This window comes from Entamoeba histolytica, genomic scaffold, assembly GCF_000208925.1.
Source record: "Entamoeba histolytica HM-1:IMSS scf_1104750519125 genomic scaffold, whole genome shotgun sequence".
Taxonomy (NCBI): Eukaryota; Evosea; order Mastigamoebida; family Endamoebidae; genus Entamoeba; species Entamoeba histolytica.
In genome coordinates, this window is record NW_001914874.1 from 25,264 (window position 1) to 47,998 (window position 22,735).

Genomic DNA, 22,735 nt, shown 5'->3' on the forward strand with positions numbered 1-22,735 from the left:
ACGAATTGTCTGGATAGAAAAGCCATGATTTCTATTTCTTCTCATCAACTCATATAAATCAAGGCTATCTCTTATCAGTTTTTTATTTCATCATATCTTATCATCACTTTGGTATGAATAGAAACCAAAACAAATGAAAGAATTTATTGTGATTTGAAATATAAAAAAAGAATGAGACAAACCCAAGCATTTCAGTGACTATACAAATATGACCATAATACATAAAATAATCCAACATTTTTAATATTCTACTATGTGGAGATTTATCATAATAATCATTTAACTATATAATGAATATTTCTCGTTTTATAATTTTCAAATTCTAACTTCGTATAATTAAAAATAGAGACAAAAAGTTACAAACGAAATGAAGAACTGTTACTTCAATCAACGACTGTTTAAAATACGCTGGTTTATTTTTTAAAACCTTAATAGCTACATACTTGTTTGTACTTAAATCAATACATTTAACAACTTGACCAAATGTTCCTTGACCAAGTAATTGGATAACTCTATACCGTGTTAATGATTTTTGATCCATAGAAAACTGGATTCCTTCCATTGAAGTTGCTGACCCAATAATATCATCTGTCCTAATAATCAAATCTCCTGTTTCATTATCAAGACCATAATTACTCATTGGTATACTTGGTTGTGTTAATATTTGATTGTTTGTTTTATGACAATGTTGCATAGTATTTGAATATCCAATGGTCATTTTTTTAATAACCCCTTCAACACGAGCCATTGGAGCACATGGGGTGATGGTAACAGAAACAAATAGGCTACTCATTAACTTCTTTAGATGAATAAATTCAATTTTTGTTCTTTTCATAAATTTACTATATATTATATTATTTATATTATATTTTATGGTTTCATTATCTTCATTCTTCTTTTCGTTTTCAAGTTTTTGTTTTAAGGAAGCTTCTATTAATTAAGTTCTATCATCTTGAAATTAATTATTTCAGATTTTTCTTAATTTGTTTTATTTTTAACACAACCAAGATTATTAAGATGATAAATGAGATAAAAAAAATTAAAGTAAAACGAACAAAGATGAAAGATATATCATAACTTAAAAAGGAGAAAAAATCAATTAACCATCAACCTTAGTTTTTAATCTCTTAAGTTCATCAGTAAATTTAATATTGTTTCCAATAACAGCACATGAACATTTAGCAATATTGACAGCAACTCCATCTCTGATTTTGCATTGATTAGTCCATTCACCAAGTTGAATCTTTTCTGGGACTTTAACAATTTTGATTCCTTGTTCTTTGCAAATAGCAGTAAGAAGTCCAGTGTATTTATCATTATCACAGTCTTCAGCAATGAAACAGAAGAGGGCTTTCTTGGCTTCAATAACTTTAAGGCATTGTCTAATTCCTTTAGTTAAGATGTTTTGGGCTCTTGCTTGATATAAGACAGCTTTAATGTCTTTTAATTCTTGTGGAAGTTCTTGAATTTCTTGAGGAGTTTGATTTTCGTCAGCCATCTTATTCAATTATTAGTGACATCTAGGTTTTCTTTTATAATATCTTTTTTTACTATATTTTTTCTATTCTACGTTTCTTCTTGTTATTTTTTGTTACATAAAACAAAATAGTTTTATAAGAAGAAATATATTAAATTTATAAAAGTATTATGACTTTGAATAATAAATACAATAATGAAGGATTATTGGTTTTGTTTGAATATTATATAAGTATCATTATGTTTTTCGTCAAAAGAAATTAATTAGTACTTTATAAACACCAAACTATTGAGAGTTTATTTTTTTAAATTTATCAAATTACTTTTTATAAACGACTATTTAGAAATAACTTTATGTTTTACAAATATTCATTTTATAATAAAATTATCTAAACCTGCAAATAAGGTGAGGAAATGAATGAAGTTAAAAAAAACAATGGTAACAAAATTATAAGAGAAAGGCATTGTCTTATTAATGGGATATTCACTACATATAATAAAGTAAAATACTTTCTTTATTTAAAAGGTTTTTATAATATTATTTTATAAAGAATACGTACTATAATATAACAATTCTACGTAAAAGACTAGTGTGTAAAATATAAACTCTCTTTCCTTTTTTGTTTAAAAAGTTACACGTCATTGTCTCTATACCTAAGTTAGAAAGACTATTAACTCTGTAACATAAAAAAATCAAATCATTCTTTCTTTTATAGTAGAATATAAGTGTTATTATCTTTTTTATACTTTCATTTACTTCTAATGAAAGTACTTCAACCTTTTTTATTTTCCTTTCTCTAAATTAATATTTTTTTTTGAGTTATTTTATTGTTCATTTGTTAATTCTTTTACACATCAATAATTTCATATCAATGCTCTTTCAAAAAAAAATATTTTACTTAATATAAATATATGAGGAGTATTAATGGGATTAAGAACCTCCATAACAAGGTTATTTCAATTCACATTATTTAAATACTGTGTTTCATTATAGACGTAGTCTAAAAGATGAATACCATTGTTAAGAAATACATAATTGATATGTTTTTATAAACTAATATGAATAAATTTTTAGTGGTATGATAGTTAGTAATGAAGAGATGACTTGGTATTACAAGGAATTGTTGGTATTGAAGCTGTTGTATTATAATATCAACTTTAATCGTTATATTGTTTTATTAATGAAAATGAATGATAGATATTTTTCATATAATTCAATCAATTAGCACTTGTTGGTTGTTATTCTTTTTGTTTATTTTCCTGTTCTTGCATAACTCTTTTCCATTCATCTACAACTACAGAAGAGCAATCCTTATTAATTAAAGTATCTAATGTAAAATTATGTGTCAAAATTAATGCATCTTCTCCATCAAGATAATAATGTTTTGAAACTTTAGTTACACTAGAAAGAAAATAAGACTTGGTTTTACTTTTAACAAACTCAAACTATCATTAAAGAAATAATAAAACAAACGTAAATCCAATTGTTTTTTCATATAAATGTAAGGCTGGTTGATTTGAAACTCTTACTTGAAGCATCATTGCTCGAGCACCAAAGACTTCAATCATACTATTTTCTGCAGCCCGAATTAATTTAGTTGCAATACCTAATCTTCTGTATGTTCTTAAAACACTAATAGAAGTTACTTGTCCTGTAACAACTGGATGAGGGTCATCATCTTCACTATATATTAGTAATTAGTAGATAATATAAAAATACATCCAAACATTTTAGTTAAACAATACCCAACCACCTTATTATCAGGTGTTACAGCAACAAAAGATGTTGGATATAATATTAAATGATAATAATATAATTGTAAATTATAATTCTCTGGTAAATTTGTTAAATTAACATTTTGGATTGCAGGCAAATCTGCAGGCTAAATGATTACTTTCATTTATTTATTTTTATAGTTTATATAACATATTTAATGTAAATAATCAAAAATAATTGTCATTTAAGACAAAGACACAATTAATAAAATTATTTCATGAAAAATAAAAAAAAACAAACAGTGGCTTTTCTGATGGTAAACATGATAAATTACTGTTCAAGAAAAGAATTTCTTTTTTTTTCAGATTTTTTGTCTTTTCAAATTTTTTAAATTTGTCTTTTTATAATCCACGAAAATCACAAATAAGTCCACGTTTACATATAATTTTTGTTATTCAAGATTTAGAAATTTATGATTTATACAGATGATAAAAAAAATTAGGAAAAGAAGAAGAAATAAAAGAATAGGAAATAGAGAGAATAAAATCGAACTAGAAAATAATAAGAAAAGGAATTTCCAAAGGAACTGGGAAAGAAAATAGAAGAACTAAGTAATTAAAAAGAAAGTTAAATAAAATTCTATGCATACGATTATTGATCCAAATACACCCGAACAAAATTTAATAACTACTGATTTTACAATATCATTAAAAGACACAGTTAGTAATGTTGATAAGAATGTTAATTTTTACACAATTTTATTTACATGGAAACAAAAGAAAATCTGGAAAACAACACCAAAACGATTTAGTGAATTTGAGGCATTTCACAATCTTATCAAATATGTGACAAATGATCCATGTATTATTAATTTACCACCAAAATTACTTGTTCATTCAAAAGAAAATTTAGAAGAAAGAAAAAAAGGATTAACAAATTACATTTATTCAATTACTAAAAGTAGTTCTTTAATTCAAATTCCTGAAGTTAGACAATTTTTTGATATTCCATTTGTTGTTCAATTGTATTATGCAGCAACTCCAATGCAATTACCAGTTGTAGAAATTCAAGAATTACCAGAAAATGTTAGACAAATGTATCAAGATGGATGTACATGGACAACACATTTTAGTAGAATGTATACTTCAGTACATCAATTACCAACATTTGAAGAACAAGATGAATTTTTTGTGAAGAATAGAGAAATGATTAATAATATGAGACAATTTTTTGAAATTCAAATGCAAACATTAACACAAGTTTGTTGTTATTTTATAGTATAGATAGAAGACATAATTAAATCAAATAAAAAGAAAATTAATAGAAATAGGTTATTAAAGAACAAAATACTCAAATATTAAAAGATATTTTTTCTACTTCACATAGAATTTGGTTATGGATAGTTAATATGCCACAAATTATTCATGCAATGAATGCACTTGCACCACCTACATTTATTGATGTGATGAAATATTTAAACAAAAGTACTGGAGAATTAGATATTCCAGCATCAGTTACTACATCAACAGGAGATTCTATTAAAGATTATTTTAATCAAATTACATCCATTAAAAAGAGAGGATCTGAATTAGAAGCAGAAGTTGTAAAAAATGGATTTGTATTATCATCATATACAAAGAAGAAAATTGTTGAAATTTCTGAAGAAATTGATAGACTTATTGAAGGAGTAATTTCATATAATCAATTTATCAATGGAGATAATTGTATGGATGTAAAAGAAATGTATATTGAAGCAACTGATTTAGATATTGCATTCAGTAAGAGACTTGGAATATTAATTGACAAAAAACCAGAAAATGATTGCTTACAAAAGGCAAGTTGGATTGAAGCTAAAGGATCAGATAATCAAGTATTTATGATGCAAGAATTGTATCAACCATTTGTGCTATGATAAAAGTATAGAATTGACAGTCTTTTAAGGGTTAATATCATTTTCTTTTCAATGATTTCAGATGGGGAGTTAAAAGAAAGATAAGACAAAAAAAACAACAAATAAGAAATATAATTTATTATAAGAAATGATAAATAAGTAGAAAAAACCAAATAAAAATATGAAAGAGATATTCGTTTCAATAACAAAATATGAAAAAACAAAATAAAAAATTTAAATAAACTAAAAAATGAATAGTTTTAATATTTAAAGATATAAATGTTTAAGTCATTTATGAAAAAGAAAAAGGAAAAAGAAGAAAATCTTGTTATTAGTGAGCCAGAAGGATTTCAACATATTCATCATGGAGAATATACATTAGGAGAATTAACAGGAATTCCACCAGAATGGGAAGCACAATTAAAATCATCAGGAATTACAGAAAAAGAAATTAAAGCACATCCAGAAGTTGTTCATGACGTATTAGATTTTCATAATAAAAATTTAGCAGAAATAGAAGAAACAGAAGTTGGAAAAGAAGAAAATGAAAAAGAAATAAATTGTATGAAAGAAGATGATGGACAATTCCAACTTCAAATTCAACCATTACCTGATGAAAAAGAAGTTGATTTAAAGAGTTTTATTAATAAAAATGATCCAGATGAAATATATGAAAATTTAGAAAAGATTGGAGAAGGAGGAGTTGGTGATGTCTTTAGAGCAACAAGGAAAGTTGATGGATGTGAAGTTGCATTAAAAAGAATGAGAATTACAAAGAAAAGTAAAAGAGCAATTGTTACAGAAGTTACTATATTAAATCAATATCGACATGAAAATGTAGTGACTTATATTGAATGTTATTTAATTAATGAAATGTTATGGTTAGTAATGGAATATATGGATGGAGGATGTTTAACTGATATTATAGACAGACATAAAGAAGTACCATTAACAGAACATTTTATTAGTTTTATTTGTACAGAAACATTAAAAGCATTAACATATCTCCATTCATTTCATTGTGTTCATAGAGATATTAAATCAGATAATTTATTATTGAAAAAAGATGGAAGTATTAAATTATCTGATTTTGGTTATGCTGCTCAACTAACTAAACAAAAATCAAATAGAACAAGTATTGTTGGAACACCATATTGGATGGCACCAGAATTAATCAGAAGTCAACGATATGATGAAAAAGTTGATATATGGTCTTTAGGAATTATGTGTATGGAAATGGCTGATGGAAACCCACCATATATGGATTATCCTCCAATGAGGGCATTATTTCTTATTACTACTAAAGGAATTCCTCCTTTAAAAGATAAAGAAAAATGGAGTACTTTATTTAATACTTTTGTTAGTGATTGTTTAGTACTCAATCCACAACTTAGAAAAACATCATTTGAAATGATAAAAGTTTGTTCTTTCTTTTATTTTCACATGTAAATTTATTCTTTTCTTTATATTTTAATTATCTTCAGACTTGATATTAATCTTCTTTTAGCATCCGTTTTTAGAGACTAAAGTTAGTAAATCAGAAATGGCTGATTTAATTCAAAAGGTTGCTGATTTACCTCCTCAAGAAGATGATGATGATGAGAGTGAAATAGATAGTGGAATAGATGATGAATAAATATCAATAGTTCATTTCAACAATGTTTAAGGTTTTCTTATATTTTCTCATTAACCAAAAATGAATAAATGAGTTTAATTGATATTAAAATAAACACAAAGATATTCTAGCCATATTGGATCATTTAATTCATATATATGCTTTATTATTTTAATCACAAATGGGTCTGTGATGTAATTCTTTGGATCAATTTGAGGAAAGACAAATGAAAACCATATAGAATTGATATGAACAATAGTATTTGGTATAAAACATACTTCAAGGTCATTATGTGATAATTGAGTAAAGTCATGAATAAAACTATTAAATCCAAGAGTGGGTTGAATGGAAGAATGAAATTGAGAGTTTATTTTAGAAATCACAGAATGAAAGAGTGAGAGTCTATCAACAACAACAAAGTCTTGAATTGGATAACAAGGGTCTCCAGTATATAAGAACAATTTCAATGTTAAAAGTTCATCAGCACTTGAGTTAATATGAATAATATTATTTTCAATATGATTAAGAAGAGAAGGAATTCTTATTTGAAGAATGAAAGAGTGACACTTTAACTTATCTATTCCATTTGTTAAAGTAATATCTGGATGAAATGTAATCAATTTTGAAATAAATCTTTGCATAGGATGAAATAAAATTGGTTCTATGTTTTGAATTAAGAGTTGAGATGGAAATAATGAAAATGCTTTATTATTGTGAATTATTGTAGATGGTGGTAATGACTGAAACTCGAAAGGAAGAGCAAAGAGACGTTTGGAAACTAAGTCAATTGCAAAATGTGGTTGTTTTGCTGATGGTTCATTAACAAAACAGAAAATAATAAAATTATTGAGAGACACTTGTTGGACTGTAGTTTGATTCCATTCTTGTGCTTCATCACATACTTGAATTAAAACATTATGAATTTTCTTTGAATAAATAACAATTATATTAAGTTGATTCTTAAAGTGTTGAGTTATCCAACATGGTTTCTCTTTGATACCTTGTTCTAAAATGTTAATACAAACAATACAGTCTTTCTGACTTAGAATATAATCAATAGGATATTCATTAGAACATACTGGTTTTATTTTAGATGGTGTTTCTAATGAAGAGTACCACAATGTTTGATATATTTTCTTCTTTAGTGATGGTAAAACAACATAAATTGAGTCATTTTGAATTGCAATTGGATGATTCCATAATAAAGTATTATTACATTCTATTTCTTTTTCTTCAGTTGTATTTGTATTGATAATATACATCCGATTAGTTTTTCTTAATACAACACATTCATCGTATGGTATTGAATATGCAACATCAAATGAATGGTTCAATTCAAATTGTTTTATACCAACAACATTTATATTCGTAGTGTTTTTTCCAGTTTTAGAAATAATAATAACATTCTTATTTGTTATTGTCATTTGTTCTTTCTTTCCTTCAACAAACAATGTTTGTGGCTTCTCCAATTTTATTTGTTTACATTTATTTACTAATAATTTGTAATATACACTTCCTTCTGAAGTATAGTCAATAGCTCTTTTTCCTTGACCATCTAGCAATGTGGCATTACAACCATGTTGTAATAACCAATCTATAAAAGTGGAATTTTGTTGTTTGACTGCATCATGCAATGGACGACTACCATTTACTCTTCCATCAATAATAGAAGCATTAAACCTAATTGCAACCTCATCACTTTCAATATTCCATCCATTCAATTGTTCAACTCTTCCTCCATTCTCTAAAATAAACTTTAACATTTTAGGATTGGTGTACATTGTAATATGTGCAGAATAATAAGACAATGGAGTAGAAATCATTTTTATAACATATTCTTCTGCAGGAGAATCAGAAAGAAGTAAAGAGTCTAGAATTTCTTTGGAGAAGTTTTCATCTATTCCAACTATATCTTTTGAACGTAACACTTCCAAAACATAAAAAGATTTTGTTGTTAAAGCTGTTTTGATGATTTTAATATAATCAATGATATGATTTGCAAATGGATACATTTCTAATGCATTATTAAATCCAACAATGTCATCAATACCACCAATAATTTCTCTTGGAAATTCTTTGATTGGTAATGTTAATAATATTTTACGATGTGACTTACTGAATGGAGTGCAAACAAGAGATCTGAAGATTGAACAATCTAACTCTTCTGCATAAGGCAATAATGCAGAGAATGTGATTGGCTCATGAAAAAAAGCAGCCATTCTCAATGCATGATGTTTTGCATATGTTGTCTGTTGGAATAAACATTCTAAACTCATAGAATTGATAATACATTTTACCAACTCTTCATTTGGTTTCAATGATAGAGAATAAACTAGAACTGAAAGATGTGTTGGTAATGGTGGTGGTAGAAATGGAGCAAGTAATGGAGGATAATCAAAATCAATGAATGGAAGATAATGTGATTCAATACATGGAGGAATTGAATTATCTGAAAGAATAACAAAAGAATAAGGTTCTAAATTGATAGATATTGTAATTGTTATTGCATCAGGAGGATAAGGGATTGTTATTGTTTGAATTTGAATATTATTTCTTGTAAATATAAATCGTTGAGGAATATTTGATTGCATAGGAAGAGAATGTAGTTCTGTTGGAGTAAATAAGACATTATTCACCCATTTTATTTCTAAAGAACCAATGTAAATAATAATCGCAAATTTTGAACGATGAGAAGATGTTATATCAACATATTTTTTCTGAAATGGAATAGGAATTGACGTATAAATTTCTTGAGATGAAGAAGATGTATTAATGACCATTCCTCCAACCAACAAAAAACTATTTTGTTCAACGTCTTTTGAGTTTGTTAATGACTTTTTTTGTTTATTTTCAATATTTGGCATATCTTCTTGATTTATTTTAGTCTCATCATTACTTATTCTGGATATATTTGAAATACTCGTGTTACTAGAATCTCTTTCTTCAATTAATGCACCACTCTTACCATTCTCTTGATGTTTCCAAAGTGATGGAGTCTTTTCTTCTTGAAGAGTTGTAGTAAAAGGGTAGTGTTTAATATTGAATAAACTGGTGAATGATAATCCAAGTGGCATTTGTTTTAGCTCGTTCATCCTCTTTAATAAAAATTCTACAACACCAATTTGTTGGTTATAAATGGCAACAGCCAACAACTCTGAGTTGACAAGACTTGAATTTGTTTCAACAAACTCCATAATTAATGGTAAACACCCTTGACTTGCTGCCGCTATTTGATATTTTCTTTGTTTCTCTTCATCAGATTCTTTCAAATATTCTTTCAAATGTGCTCTTACAAATTGTTCATGTCGATATAGAATGTGAGACATCATACTTTCTTCATTCATTGTTTGAATGAATCTCCTTTTTTAGTTTTCTTTTCAAAATATCTTTTTTGTTATACAAAACGTTAAAATTGATGAATCAGCACTTTCAAGTGTGTTACAACTATCCATCTTTTAACCAACTATTAAAACAGGATCATGATAACTTTTGTACTCACTCTGTTTTATGACAAATGAAATAATTAGTAGTAAGACTGAGTAACACTTATTAAAGTTAATTTCAAATATTTTATTTTTAGATACTAACTTATTTCCCAAAATCAATGCAATAATTTTAAATCAGTCATTTTCATTTGTCTTGAATAATTAAACCAATTAATTCAATAATAGTTCATTTTTTTAAACAAATCAAAAAGAGTTTAATAAGAAACTGTTGAGTGTCTTATTTTAAATATAAAAATAAATCATTTCCATAATACCATTATAGATAATACTATTTTGTTTTCAAATAATTGAGTTAAGAAGGAGAATTGTAAAAATATCAAAGAATATCTTAATTTATATTCAATATTCAAATTAAATAATATATTGAAAAGTGGAATAAGAAATTGCAAATTTAATTATAAAAACTCTTATACTCTTTACAAATGAGTTGGAAACTATTATTAAATAAAAATAAATTAGTTATTAATCTGAAAGTAGTTTTAATTATTTATTAAATTAATTAATAATTTGAATAATATCTTTCCACTAGAATATAAAAATATAAACTCTTTATTATGAATGACTCTAATAAAATTATCTTTGCTTTTTATAGATACATATGTTCCATAAATTTATTTCATCAATAAATACAAACATTAGCATATATTAAATTGTTTTGTATTGAATCGTTTGAAATAAGTTGTTTTGTATGTTAGTAATACTAATCTTATATTCTTGAAAAATAAACACTAGTAAGGTATCAACTAGAAACCATTTTCTATATGTTTTAACTCAAAAAGTGTTTATTTAAATAATATCACTTGTTACCCTTTTAATGAACATCAATAAATATGAATAATATATGAAATTTGTTAAAAACAAAATAAATAATCATAAATAAAAAATAAAGATATGTAAATTCTGATGGATAAATTGAAGCTTTTGGTACAAACAAATTTAATTAAGAGCTCAATGAAACAAAAATTTAAAAACAATATAAATACAAACAGATTATGATATAAATATTAATACATTATTAAAAATTGAAGACTTTTCATAATAATCAATTTTTATTCTTTCAAATTTATTTTTTAATGAAAAACTTGACAACAATAAATCTTTAAACAAATAAATAATATTAAAATATGATATTCTTTTTTTAAACACGTCAAATGATATTCTTTTTAATACTACAGATAATAGTTATGTAGATTTTTATTATTTCTCATTTGTAATATGTGTTATTAACATTATTTAGTCATAGTGCTCATTTATGTCATATTAATATTCACATATTTACTGGACCTTTGCATTATAACACCAATAATAAATTGTTTCCAATACTATATTATTCATATAGCTTGTTAAAACTCTAATTCATAACTAAGACTAAAAGCATATATTGACAAAACACTAAAATTGTAAAAGTAATAACCCTTCAATTCCTTTTTGAAATGAATAGTTTTTCTAATAACTAAGTTTTCTTTAAATTGAGAAATGATTATATTAGGTTCTTCAAAACACATTATAACTCTTGTAGAAGTATTTTAAATTTGCTCTTCAATTTAAAAAAACAAAAAATAAAAAAACTTTCAAGAAGTTATTTAATTGAAGAAAAAAAACAGAGTTGAACTAATAAATTAACTCAAAAATAAAAATGTCACACAGCAGTGGTATTGAATTATCAACTGACTTAATTAATAAGTTTAAAGATATGAACTCAAGTGGAAATGGAAGATTTATCCAAGCCACTATTGTAGATGAAACCATTAATATTAAAGCCATTGAACAAGGAACATCAGATTTTGATGCAGACTTAGACCTTGTATTAAAATATCTTGTAGAAGGAGAACCATCATATATCCTTTTCAGAACTGAAACACGAGACGACATTACTAATGGATATAAATGGCTTCTTTTAGCTTATATACCAGATAGAGCTAAAGTTCGTATGAAAATGTTATACTCATCTACTAAAGCACGTTTTAGAACAACACTTGGTGGAAGTACCTTTTTATATGAAATACATGGAACTGTTTTTTCTGATTTTGGAAAAAGTGGTTATGAAGCTTTCTTAAGACATGAAATGAGTGCTCCTCCATTGACTGAAGAGGAAGAAGAAAGAGAAAAAGAAATAGAACTTGGAGTTAGTGGTCTTGGAGCTGTCCCAACTGGAATGGCTACTGTTACAGCATCAAATGGAGTTGCCTTCCCTGTTGATGAAGAAGTAATTAATGCAGTTAAAGAATTATGTGATGGAGGAAATAATTATGTACAAATTGGTATTGATATTGACAGTGAAAGAATTGTTCTTCAAGCACAAAAGTCTGTTGAAATTGATCATCTTGGAGAAGAAGTTCCACTTACATTACCAGCTTTCCATTTTTATCGATGGGACCACGAATATGAAGGACAACAAATGTCTAAAATTATTTATATTTTCTCTTGTCCAGATGGAAGTGGAAATACAAAAAGTGCACCTGTTAAACAAAGAATGTTATATTCTACTTCTAAAGGTGCAGTTGAATCAGTGTTAACTGGTAATGGAAAAGAAGTTGATTTAAAATTAGAAATTAATGCACCAAAAGATTTAAGTGTTAATGATATTCAAGATAAAATCCATCCACCACCAGTACAAGAAAAGAAAATGTTTGCTCGTCCAAAACCAAAATTCTGCAGAAAGAAATAAACAGAAAGTTTTAATTCAGTTCTTTTTGTTTTTTTTTAATACCAAACTATTTAAAATGTATTTTTTTTTTTTTTGATAGTTTTTTATTCAAAAAAAAACCATTTTTAAATACTTTTTTAAATTTAATTTAAATATAATAGTCAATGCAATAGATGTACAAAATAGACAATAAGTTTTGAAAATAACTTGAGCCATCTTTTGTTTTATTGAAAAATACCAGGATTAGAACAACGTGAACAATATTCATCATCTTCTTCTTCATTAAACTCAAAAGCCCTCATAGGAATTGGACTATAATGAATATCAATTGATCTATTAGTACAAGGATATGAAGGACTTGTTGAATCTGATGGTATTGATTGAGAAAGAATAGATGCAATTTCATTATCTGCATAAGCAGTTCCAGGAGATACAGAAGGTGCAGGTAAAATACGGTAAATAGCTTCATCATCAGGGATTGGAGAACAATGTCTAAGAGGACTTGGTAATGCGTTTGTAGACCTCCATTTTCTTGATTCAATTAAACGATTATTTTTCTTGTTTAACATAAAACGAGGGGTATGATTTGTTGAATACACTGAAAAAGAATTATCACTTACAACATGATCAGCACTAAGAGAAAGACTATTATTGTTTAATTTTTCAGAATCACAAGTAGAACAAGATCGTTTTTGAGCATTTTGTCTAAGTTGATTAAAAGCAATCATAGTCTTTTTCTTTTGCATTAATTAAATGGTTCCTTTTAAGTTAGCATTTGAGAGTTAATTCTTTTTTTTTTTTTTATAAATGAATTTAATTGAATTTTCTTAATTTTTTCCTTAGTTTTCTTACTGTTTTTGTTTAAAACTTTTTTATTATAACCAAAGGTTTATTTGAAAAAGTTCAAAAGTAAAATTCTTGAATCATAAAAAGAACTTCTGCTTTTTTAATAACCATATAAACTCAGAATAGTTTGAAATAAAAAGCCCTACTCTTGAATTTTTATTGAATTTATTTCTCAAAAGTATTTTTAATTTAAAAAATTATATTTTATTCGAAATTTTGTAACTCTTTTTTGGTTTTAAAAATACTTTCCAATAAATAATCGCTTAACTAGGGTTTAAACACAAGTCATTTATTTTTATTTCTTACTCCCTTTGAAAAAATCTAAAATTAAAAATTAAAAAACAAAAAAAAAACAGAAAAACAAAAAATTAAAAAACTCAAAAATAGTGATATAAATAGAAACAAAGAACGTTAAAGAAAAAACTATAATTATTTTAATTTAAATTAATTAAAAATATTATTTAATAAAAAACTAAAGGTAATAGTAAGATAACTAATAAAAAATAGTTTTAAATAAAAAAATATAAAAATTTAGTTCAATGTTACCTAATCAACGACCCTCTCAGTCACCCCGTCAACAAGATGATAGAATTTGTGACAAATATTTAAAACTCTGTGAAAAGTCGTCTTTACTTTTCAGTCAATTATATGAAACAAGCTTTTTAGGAGAAGGATGGAGACCATTATATCAAAGAACATTTACAACATTTGCTAAATTATGGAAATTACAACAAACGTGCCGTAGTATTTTAGAAAATGGTAAAGTACATTTTAAGAGATATGATGTAGGAGAAATTGCTGCTAAGATTGCACAGTTATACTATCATTATTATCTTCGTACTTCAGAAACTCAATTCCTTAATGAAGCATTAACATATTACCAAGAAATTAAAAGACATAATTATTATAAAGAAGACTCAAGCATTCAACGATCTTTTGTTCTCCAAAGAACTTTAAGATTCCATGCACGTTTCTTATTAGTTTGCTTATTAACTGATAAATTAAAAATGGGAGAAAATGTATTAAGTGATTTCGCTTTAACATCAGCCCAATTAGCAACAGAGACATTAATTCATCCAAATCTTCAAAACCATCAATTATTAGCTGAAGAAATGAAATATATAGTAATGAATATTGTTAATTTCTTAGTTCCTACAAGAGAAGGACGGGTGTCATATTCTGCTTTATCACGTATTAACCCACAATTAGTTTTTAATACAAAACCAAAAACAAATAATAGAAATGGACTTAAAATGTTTTCAGCTATTTTATTAGATAATAAACCAAATAGTTATTCATTTAGTGAATTATCTATTTCTTTATTAAGAATGATGTACGCATTAGAATTTAATTATCAACTTATGGCTCCAGAACAATTAAATGAATGGAAAAATCCAAGAAAACATTTATTAAGAAATGTTAGTATCCCAAAAACATTAAATTATATTGCAAGTACTTTTTGTGATATGCCAAATAATACTTTTATGTTATTGTATTTATCATCTACTGTTCATGATGATACTATTCAAGGATATACAAGTACTAATGGATTATTTATGTCAAGTTATGGTAACCAACAACATATTCTTCATCCGGAAGATCTTCTTCCATTCCTTAGAAAACCAATATTATTAATTATTGACTCAGATAAACAAAATTCTTTCATTCAATTATCTCAAAAACATTTTGATGTTCCACACTTAAGTTTATTTGGTCCAATAGGTGCATGGAAATTAAATACTTGTCCTCTTCCACATGATTCAATATTTACTAAAACTCAAGGAAAATATCTTCAAGTATTTAGTAATAAAAAAGATTCTATATTCAATTTATTCTTAAATGACTCATTAGGTGCTTTCTGTAGAATGACTGATGTTGATCAAATGACTCCAGACACAAAAGAAGAATGTTCAAATTTATTGAAAGTGTTTTACGAAAAATTGTCTAATGAATTCTTTACATGTCCAAAAGTTCATCAAACTATTCAATCATTTATGGCTGATCCATTTGCAAGAATGCTTATTTTAAGATTTGTTTTCTGTAGATTGGTATTGTTAAGTTTGAAATTACCTGGTGATGCTGATAATTTTGATGTTCTTCTTCCAACTAGTAACCCACAAATCCCAAGTGAAATTTATGAAAGTGACACATGTAAAAACATTGTTAAAGACCTTGCTAATGTTCTTTCAAATTCAAACTGGTTTGATTTTGATGAATGAGACATGAACTTTTATTAATTGAATCACAAATTTCATTTCATCCTCTTTTTTCATATAGTTTAAATATTTTTTTTACTTCTTTGTTTCTTTGTGTTATTAAAGAGAAACAGTCTTATTTCTTTTATTTATTCAAATTTTTTAATTTAATCACTCTTTCTTTCTTATTCTTGAATAAATACTTGTTTATTCAATCCATAACTTAATATAATTCTTACAATTTTTTATCTTTTTTAAACTAACTAAATGCTATGTTTATAACTCTGATTAACATTAAAAAAATATTGAACTTCAATTAACTATTCTCTTATATTAAAAACAGAATAATACTTGTTCTTTTATATTCATAATAAACTGGATTATAGATTTAATATTCAAGGATAATCTTGGTTAATACTTGAACTAATGAACCAGTAAAAACTATTCATGTAAGAATTATTTTTGATAATTAAAAACAGATTTATAAGAAATTAATACTCAAAAATAAAAACAATTTGTAAGAATATAAACTTACTCAACCTTTTGTGATTTATAATTTTTTTTGTAAATAAAAATTAAATTTTATCCAATTGTATTTGAAAAAGACATAAAAACAAATAATTTGTATTGATTTTTTATATGAAAAATAAAAATGAATAAACAGAATAATATAAATAATTATATTGAAAATAAGTAAAATAAACACTTTCATTATGTATAAAATACAATATATATTGTCTATTTAAGAATTTTTCATTTTTTCAATACAGATAAATGAAAAACAAAAATATAATAAAAATAAAAATGAACTAAATAAAAAAAAAAGAAATTAAAAAAAAATTGATGATTTTAGAAAAAAAAGTTAAAAAGCACTAAATAATCATATTATCGAAGATGATAAGAACAACTTTTATTTTATCGTTGCTCATATTAACTACAATAAGTAAGGAGATTAAAGATGAAGATGGAATTAAATTAAATGCTACAGCTTTAGAAAAACGACTTGAAGAAGAGGTTATTCCAAGATTTAAAGAACATATTGTTAGAATTAATAAAAGACAGCCACAAATAAAACAAGAATTGAATCTTAAAATAAAAAAATTAACAAAATCATTAGAAAAAATTAAAAAAAGAATTGAAGAAATCAAAGTAAATATGCAAAAATCAATTAACAAAATGGAAATACAAGACAAAAAAAGAAAAGCTGCTATTCAAAAATATGAAAAATTTAAAAAAGAAAAAGCTATAAATCAAATGAAATTAGCTGAAGAAGAAATGAAACAAATTACAGATAAATGTACTAAAACAGAAAATATATTAAAGAAAATGCAAAGTAATCAACAAAGATTAGTTAAAACAGCTGAAAGAATTAGTAGTTTATTAAGAATAAAAAGAAAAGCATTAAAAAAAAGTGATGAAATAAAGAATATAAGAGTTAAAAGAAATACAGATAAAATAAATGAAATTACTCAACTTATTAAACAATATAAAAGTACACACCTTTTAGTTAAAAATATTAAAGATACTTTAAATGCAAAAAAGAACTCAGGAATATTTGATCAAGAATATAGTAGTTTAAAAAGAAAATTTAAACAATATCAAAGAAAAGAAATTACTGCTATTAATCAATTGGAAGATATGCTTAAAGCTATGACAATTAGACAAGAAGCTAAAAGTAAATTTAAAGAAGTAAAAGAAGTATTAAATGAAAAAGTAAAAGATGTTAAAGGACAAATTAAAAGAGATAAAGCTATTTTAAGAAGAGTTACTATTAAGAAAAATATATTAAAAAGAAAAAAGAATTCAGCAACAAGTAGTGTTGAAAAAGCTGAAGCTAAAAACAGTATGAAACAAATTAACTCTGAGTTAAACGGATTAAAAATTAGAGTTAGACAAAATACTCTTATGTTAAGAGCTCTTAAAAGAAAAATTAATAGAGCTACTATTGCATATAATGCTAAGAAAAGAAATATTGAAGGTAGGATTAGTAGACAAAGAATGATGGATATGAAAGATGAAAGAGATAAATTAAGATCAACAATTAAAAACTTAAAGAAGAGGTATAATAAAATTGAAAGAAAAGTATTATTAAATGAAGAATCACCAGAAAAGATTGCAGATTTAAAAAAGAGAATGACTGAAATAATTAATGAAATTAAAGATACAAAAGATAAATATCAAAATGCACAAAATGGAATTCATCAATATTTTGAAGAACGTAGAAAGAAATATGAAGAAAAGAAAAAACATATTGCCACTAGAAAAACTATATTAGAAAAGAGAATAGTTGTATTAAGAAGAATTATGACATTAAATGAAAAGAAATTAAGTCAAGAAAATAGTAGAGGTAAAAGACAAGTTTTGTTAAGAAAAATTAAAGTATTATCAAGAAGAATTAGAAGAGTTGATAGAAGTATTAAAAGTATTAATCGTAGGTTAAGAAATTCAATTATTCGAGCAAGTAAAAGAAGTGAAAGAAAAGTTATTTTATTTAGTAAAAAAGAAAGACTTATTAAGAAGAAATTAGCAAGATTAGTTGTTAGAAGGAAAAAATATAATAGTTCAGAAAAATTAGTTAAATTAATTCCTCAAATTGACAGATTAGAAAAAGAGTATAAAACTGAATTAAAACAAGTTAAAACTCTTTTGAAAAAAGCAGAACAAGAAGCTAATTCTATGGAAGCTGAAGTTAAAGAAATTAATAAAATTAGAGAAGAAGAAGCTAAAATCAGAGAAAGAAATTTGAAAAAGAGAATTCATGTAGTTCAAAATAAATTACAAGTATTAAATGGTAGAAAAGGAGGAAAGGTCAATGATATTAAAGCAATGTTAAAGATGAAAATTGAAAGAATGAAAATTAGAGCTAACAAGAATCATCAAATTGCATTAGAAAAAAAGAGAAAAGTTGGAATTTCTAGACTAAATAAAGTTTTGAGAGGTGGAGTTAAAAGAATTAAGAAAATTGTTTTATTAAAACGACACATTAATTCTCTTAAAGAAAGAATATCTCAAGCTCAAAAAGTTATGAGAGAATTAGGAAATATTGTTAGTAATGGAGATATGAAAGAAAAAATTGAAACAAAGAGGGATGAATTAAAAACAAGTATCAATTTAATGACTATTAAAAAACAAAAAGAAGAATTTGTTTTAAGAAAAGCATCATCATCATTGCTTAGAACTGCTGGTGTTATTAGAGGAATTTCTGAAGCTACTATTCAATCTCATCAAGTCCAACATGCCAAATTAATTGTATTAAAAGATAAACTAGAAAAAGAAATAAATCAAACTCTTATTAATGGAGAAGAAGATAATGAAAAGAAAAATCAATTATATGATACAAATAATGAAATTATAAAGACTGCTGATGCTATTAATGAACTTCAAATTCAAATGGGTAAATTTAGTGATTTAGTGATGAAGGTTACTCAAGGAGTTGATGATGGAATTAAACAAAAAAGTCAATGTGAGATGTGTACTAACTTAGCTCGTGTTGCATTAAAGAAGAAAAAGTATGACGGATTTAGTACTATTGTTGTAATGAAATCAATGGACAACCTTTGTCGTAAATCAAAATATCCAACCACTTGCTACAGAACTTTAATAGAACTTGGCTCTCGTGTGTTTGAAGAAGGAGTTACACCAATAACTGCTTGTAGCCAAATAAATAAGTGCTAATTTTCATTTTTTTTTTGTTTTTCTTTAACTTTTTATGTTTTATAATAACTCTCGGAATTACATTTGAAGAGTTGTCTTCTAACTTGAGAATATTAGAAATGAGTTGTGTGATAGAATTAGACTATTGAAGAAACTGAAATAATCTCCAAATATGAAGTATATTAATAATTGATTTTTTTATTTTATTATAATATAACTTTATTTTTATTTATTTGTTTTTATACTTTTCTTCATTTAATTTATATCTCTTTATTATGATTTATTAGTTAAAAAAAACACGTGGCTTTTTATTTTGGGATTTGTAGTGTTTTGAGATGTAATCATCCAATCATGATATTCTTGTAACGATTTTAGGGTTTTTTACAAGGGCTGGATCAAACCCCATAAGGTACTGATATTTAAGTACTTAAATACTTGTTTTGGTTATATAAATAATATAAAAATGTCTGAAGAACAAAGTTTAATTACTAATTCTATAGATACACCAAAAAATTGGAAATGGAGAATGTTCAATATTATAATGCTTGGTGTTGGATTTTTAATAATATATATTTCTTATAATACAACTGAAAACTTTATGACTAGTTTATATGGTAATTATGGAATGGTTTCTCTATCAATTATTTATTTTACTTTTGCAGTTAGTGGATTTATCGTTCCTTTGATTCTCAGAAGAATTGGAGAGCGTTGGTGTCTTATTATTGGAGGACTTTGTATCATTCCATTCTTATTAGTAAATATATTCCAAAAGAGTTATTTATTGATTATATTTAGTTTCTTTGTAGGATTTGGACAGAGTCTTACTTGGTGTGCACAAGGAAGTTTGTTAACTAGATGTTCTAAACCAGAAAAAAGAGGTAGAAACTCTGGAATATTCTTTTTTGTTTATCAATTGAATCAAACACTTGGAAATGGATTTGCATATGTTATGACTTTGTCTGGATTAGATTTAAAATATCTATTTATTATTTTTTCTTCTCTTTGTCTTATTGGTATTATTCCATTTCTTTTTATTAAGTTTGTTTGTTTCTTTTCTTTGAATATCCGTTAATTTAAAAAAATAGAATGAATGTACTTCCAGAAATAGAAAAAGTAAGTCTCAAAACAGATTTAAGAAGTATAAAAAAAGTTCTTGTTTCATGGAATTTACTATTGATGCTACCTATCTTTATTTATTCTGGTTTAAGTCAGTGTTATATTTATGGAGAAGTAACAGCAATGTTTGGTGTTGAATATGTTACGATTGCAATGTGTATTTTTGGAACAATAAATATGATTATCTCATTAATTTTTGGAAAACTAGGTGATATGATAGGGAAATTTATTGTTTTATCTATTTCTGGATTTGTTATGGTTCTTGGTTTGATAAGCATCATTATTCACTACTTCTTGAACCGTTTGTTTTTAAATTAGTTTTTTCTACTCATTACTCACAGATATAGCACCAGTACCAATACTCTTATTCACTGCTATAATTTGTATTGCAATTTCAGATGGTGGATTTAATACTCAAATAGATGCTTTACTTGGTAAATATTTTCAATTTGAAAGTGATGCTGCATTTTCAATATTTTATTCAGTTCAAAGCTTAGTCTCAGGATTAGGATTTCCATTATTCATTTTTCTATTAAAAATAGTACCATGGGAACAATGGTACCGTTTATTACAAAGTATCATTTTATTTATATTGATACTTATTTCATTAGTTTCAGTATTTATCTTAGAGCATAAAAGGTTTGAAACAAAGAAATAATTGAATATTTTTTAGTTATAAAAAACATAAATATAGTCTAAAAATAGGCTTTTTAGTTAATAACACAAAATATAAAAAATAAATGATTATGAGATTAATATAGTTTTGGAGCAGAAACAAATTTAGAAGAACTATTATTTTACAAAGATGAAGTCGTTCAAGAAGACATTTGCAAGTGCCTTTAAAGAGAAAAGTGCAAAGTTGTCAAAAATTGTAACTGAAGGAATTAGTGGATTAAAAGGAAAACAAGCTAAAATGGTTATGAAGAAGAAAGAGAGGAAAAGACAAATGGAATTAACAAAGAAAAAGAACCTTCATAAAAGATTACCACCTAATTTTAAAGAAAAGAAGGACTTCATTGAAGAAGAAAAAAAATATTTGTTATTCCCAAAAGATGATGAAAGAAGAAATAGAATTATTGAAGACTTCTTTTTACTTGGAGAAGAACTTGGAAGGGGAGCATTTGCAGTAGTTAGAAAAGCACGAGCTATTCCAACTGGTGAGTTATGTGCAGTAAAAGTGATTGACAAAAGATTAGTTAAACCTGAAGAAACTAAATTGTTAATTCGAGAAATTGAAATTGCAAGAGCTGCACAACATGTTGCTATTATGAAAGTTTTTGATGTCTTTGAAAGTGATATTAATATTTCTATTGTTATGGAATTGTTACCAGGAGGAACTTTGTTTTCTCGCGTTAGTAAATGTGAGTCAGGAATTCCAGAGGTAGAAGCAAGATGGGTTATTTATCAAGTTGTTTCTGCTTTATATTATTTGCACTCTCATTGTATTGCACATAGAGATATTAAACCAGAAAATATATTAATGGTTGGTGATGCTGGATTAACTTGTAGATTAGGTGATTTTGGATTTGCTAAGTGTTTCCAAAATGAGCCATTGAAAACTCCTTGTGGAACTCAAGACTATGCTGCACCAGAAATTTTAATGGGAGCTACAGAATATTCATATCAAGTTGATATGTGGTCAGTTGGAGTCATGTTATATGTATGTCTTTGTGGATATCTTCCATTTGATGGTGATACAATTGCTGAAAATGTTGAACAAATGCAAAGTGGTGAAATTGTTTTTGATTCTGATGATTGGAAGCATATTTCTAATGAAGCTCGTGACTTTGTTATTCGATGTTTATATCCAGACCCTCGTTTAAGAATGAATGCTGAACAAGCATTATGCCATCCATGGTTTAAAGGAATTGCTCAACCAACTATTACTGAGGGAATTGTTCCAGTTGAACAACCTGTTGCTGTTACTCAAGAAGAAATTGACAAACAAAAAGCAGCAGGTATTATTATTGATTGGGACGATAATGGAGATGAAGAAGATCCATCAGGACTTCCAGCTGCTCATATCCCACCAACAAGACCTGTGCCAGTATATCATTCTGACTAATAACACA

At 25.7% G+C, this 22,735-nt stretch overlaps 13 protein-coding genes across 13 annotated transcripts in view, besides 1 other annotated feature; 8 read left to right on the forward strand and 5 right to left on the reverse strand.

Moving 5' to 3' along the window:
* The window catches only part of EHI_186600 (P-glycoprotein-2, putative), a gene marked incomplete at both ends in the record, with an annotated part of 1,242 nt that extends 1,214 nt beyond the window's left edge, over positions 1–28 (forward strand). The window contains one exon of the mRNA XM_001913440.1: positions 1–28. This exon is cut by the window's left edge and continues 1,214 nt beyond it. Within this exon, the coding sequence (XP_001913475.1) occupies positions 1–28 (28 nt within the window).
* A 294-nt stretch (positions 29–322) lies between these two features.
* On the reverse strand, positions 323–793 carry EHI_186710 (serine/threonine- protein kinase C823.03, putative; the record flags this gene model as incomplete). Its single annotated transcript, XM_001913441.1, has 1 exon — positions 323–793. The coding sequence occupies one exon, from the start codon at positions 791–793 to the stop codon at positions 323–325; it is 471 nt and encodes a 156-aa protein (XP_001913476.1).
* Positions 794–1,074: 281 nt separating this feature from the next.
* EHI_186720 (40S ribosomal protein S12, putative) lies at positions 1,075–1,505 on the reverse strand. Its single transcript, XM_646441.2, has one exon. It carries the CDS (start codon positions 1,496–1,498, stop codon positions 1,100–1,102), a length of 399 nt encoding a protein of 132 aa, XP_651533.1. The 5' UTR covers positions 1,499–1,505; the 3' UTR covers positions 1,075–1,099.
* Positions 1,506–2,715: 1,210 nt separating this feature from the next.
* On the reverse strand, positions 2,716–3,517 carry EHI_186730 (acetyltransferase, GNAT family; the record flags this gene model as incomplete). The annotated part of the gene is made up of 4 exons (XM_644421.1): positions 2,716–2,878; positions 2,951–3,160; positions 3,205–3,359; positions 3,494–3,517. The coding sequence occupies 4 exons, from the start codon at positions 3,515–3,517 to the stop codon at positions 2,716–2,718; spliced, it is 552 nt and encodes a 183-aa protein (XP_649513.1).
* A 317-nt stretch (positions 3,518–3,834) lies between these two features.
* EHI_186740 (uncharacterized protein) lies at positions 3,835–5,105 on the forward strand (the record flags this gene model as incomplete). Its single annotated transcript, XM_651356.1, has 2 exons — positions 3,835–4,452; positions 4,524–5,105. The coding sequence occupies 2 exons, from the start codon at positions 3,835–3,837 to the stop codon at positions 5,103–5,105; spliced, it is 1,200 nt and encodes a 399-aa protein (XP_656448.1).
* Positions 5,106–5,363: 258 nt separating this feature from the next.
* EHI_186750 (protein kinase, putative) lies at positions 5,364–6,741 on the forward strand (the record flags this gene model as incomplete). Its single annotated transcript, XM_651355.2, has 2 exons — positions 5,364–6,503; positions 6,592–6,741. 2 exons carry the CDS (start codon positions 5,364–5,366, stop codon positions 6,718–6,720), a joined length of 1,269 nt encoding a protein of 422 aa, XP_656447.1. The 3' UTR covers positions 6,721–6,741.
* A 53-nt stretch (positions 6,742–6,794) lies between these two features.
* On the reverse strand, positions 6,795–10,043 carry EHI_186760 (uncharacterized protein; the record flags this gene model as incomplete). The annotated part of the gene is made up of 1 exon (XM_651354.2): positions 6,795–10,043. One exon carries the CDS (start codon positions 10,041–10,043, stop codon positions 6,795–6,797), a length of 3,249 nt encoding a protein of 1,082 aa, XP_656446.2.
* Positions 10,044–11,841: 1,798 nt separating this feature from the next.
* Positions 11,842–12,873, forward strand: EHI_186770 (actin-binding protein, cofilin/tropomyosin family; the record flags this gene model as incomplete). The annotated part of the gene is made up of 1 exon (XM_651352.1): positions 11,842–12,873. One exon carries the CDS (start codon positions 11,842–11,844, stop codon positions 12,871–12,873), a length of 1,032 nt encoding a protein of 343 aa, XP_656444.1.
* A 203-nt stretch (positions 12,874–13,076) lies between these two features.
* EHI_186780 (uncharacterized protein) lies at positions 13,077–13,580 on the reverse strand (the record flags this gene model as incomplete). The annotated part of the gene is made up of 1 exon (XM_651351.2): positions 13,077–13,580. One exon carries the CDS (start codon positions 13,578–13,580, stop codon positions 13,077–13,079), a length of 504 nt encoding a protein of 167 aa, XP_656443.2.
* A 657-nt stretch (positions 13,581–14,237) lies between these two features.
* EHI_186790 (uncharacterized protein) lies at positions 14,238–15,917 on the forward strand (the record flags this gene model as incomplete). Its single annotated transcript, XM_651350.1, has 1 exon — positions 14,238–15,917. The coding sequence occupies one exon, from the start codon at positions 14,238–14,240 to the stop codon at positions 15,915–15,917; it is 1,680 nt and encodes a 559-aa protein (XP_656442.1).
* An 870-nt stretch (positions 15,918–16,787) lies between these two features.
* EHI_186800 (uncharacterized protein) lies at positions 16,788–19,568 on the forward strand (the record flags this gene model as incomplete). Its single annotated transcript, XM_651349.1, has 1 exon — positions 16,788–19,568. One exon carries the CDS (start codon positions 16,788–16,790, stop codon positions 19,566–19,568), a length of 2,781 nt encoding a protein of 926 aa, XP_656441.1.
* Positions 19,569–19,602: 34 nt separating this feature from the next.
* Positions 19,603–19,725: a repeat region.
* Positions 19,726–20,010: 285 nt separating this feature from the next.
* Positions 20,011–21,321, forward strand: EHI_186810 (major facilitator superfamily transporter; the record flags this gene model as incomplete). The annotated part of the gene is made up of 3 exons (XM_651348.1): positions 20,011–20,585; positions 20,633–20,928; positions 21,011–21,321. 3 exons carry the CDS (start codon positions 20,011–20,013, stop codon positions 21,319–21,321), a joined length of 1,182 nt encoding a protein of 393 aa, XP_656440.1.
* Positions 21,322–21,468: 147 nt separating this feature from the next.
* On the forward strand, positions 21,469–22,728 carry EHI_186820 (protein kinase domain containing protein; the record flags this gene model as incomplete). The annotated part of the gene is made up of 1 exon (XM_651347.1): positions 21,469–22,728. The coding sequence occupies one exon, from the start codon at positions 21,469–21,471 to the stop codon at positions 22,726–22,728; it is 1,260 nt and encodes a 419-aa protein (XP_656439.1).
* Positions 22,729–22,735: the final 7 nt, after the last annotated feature.

What these genes read in the sequence shown, in the direction of transcription:
- EHI_186720 (XM_646441.2), bottom strand. Translation starts at nt 1,498, where the DNA reads ATGGCTGACGAAAATCAAACTCCTCAAGAAATTCAAGAACTTCCACAA.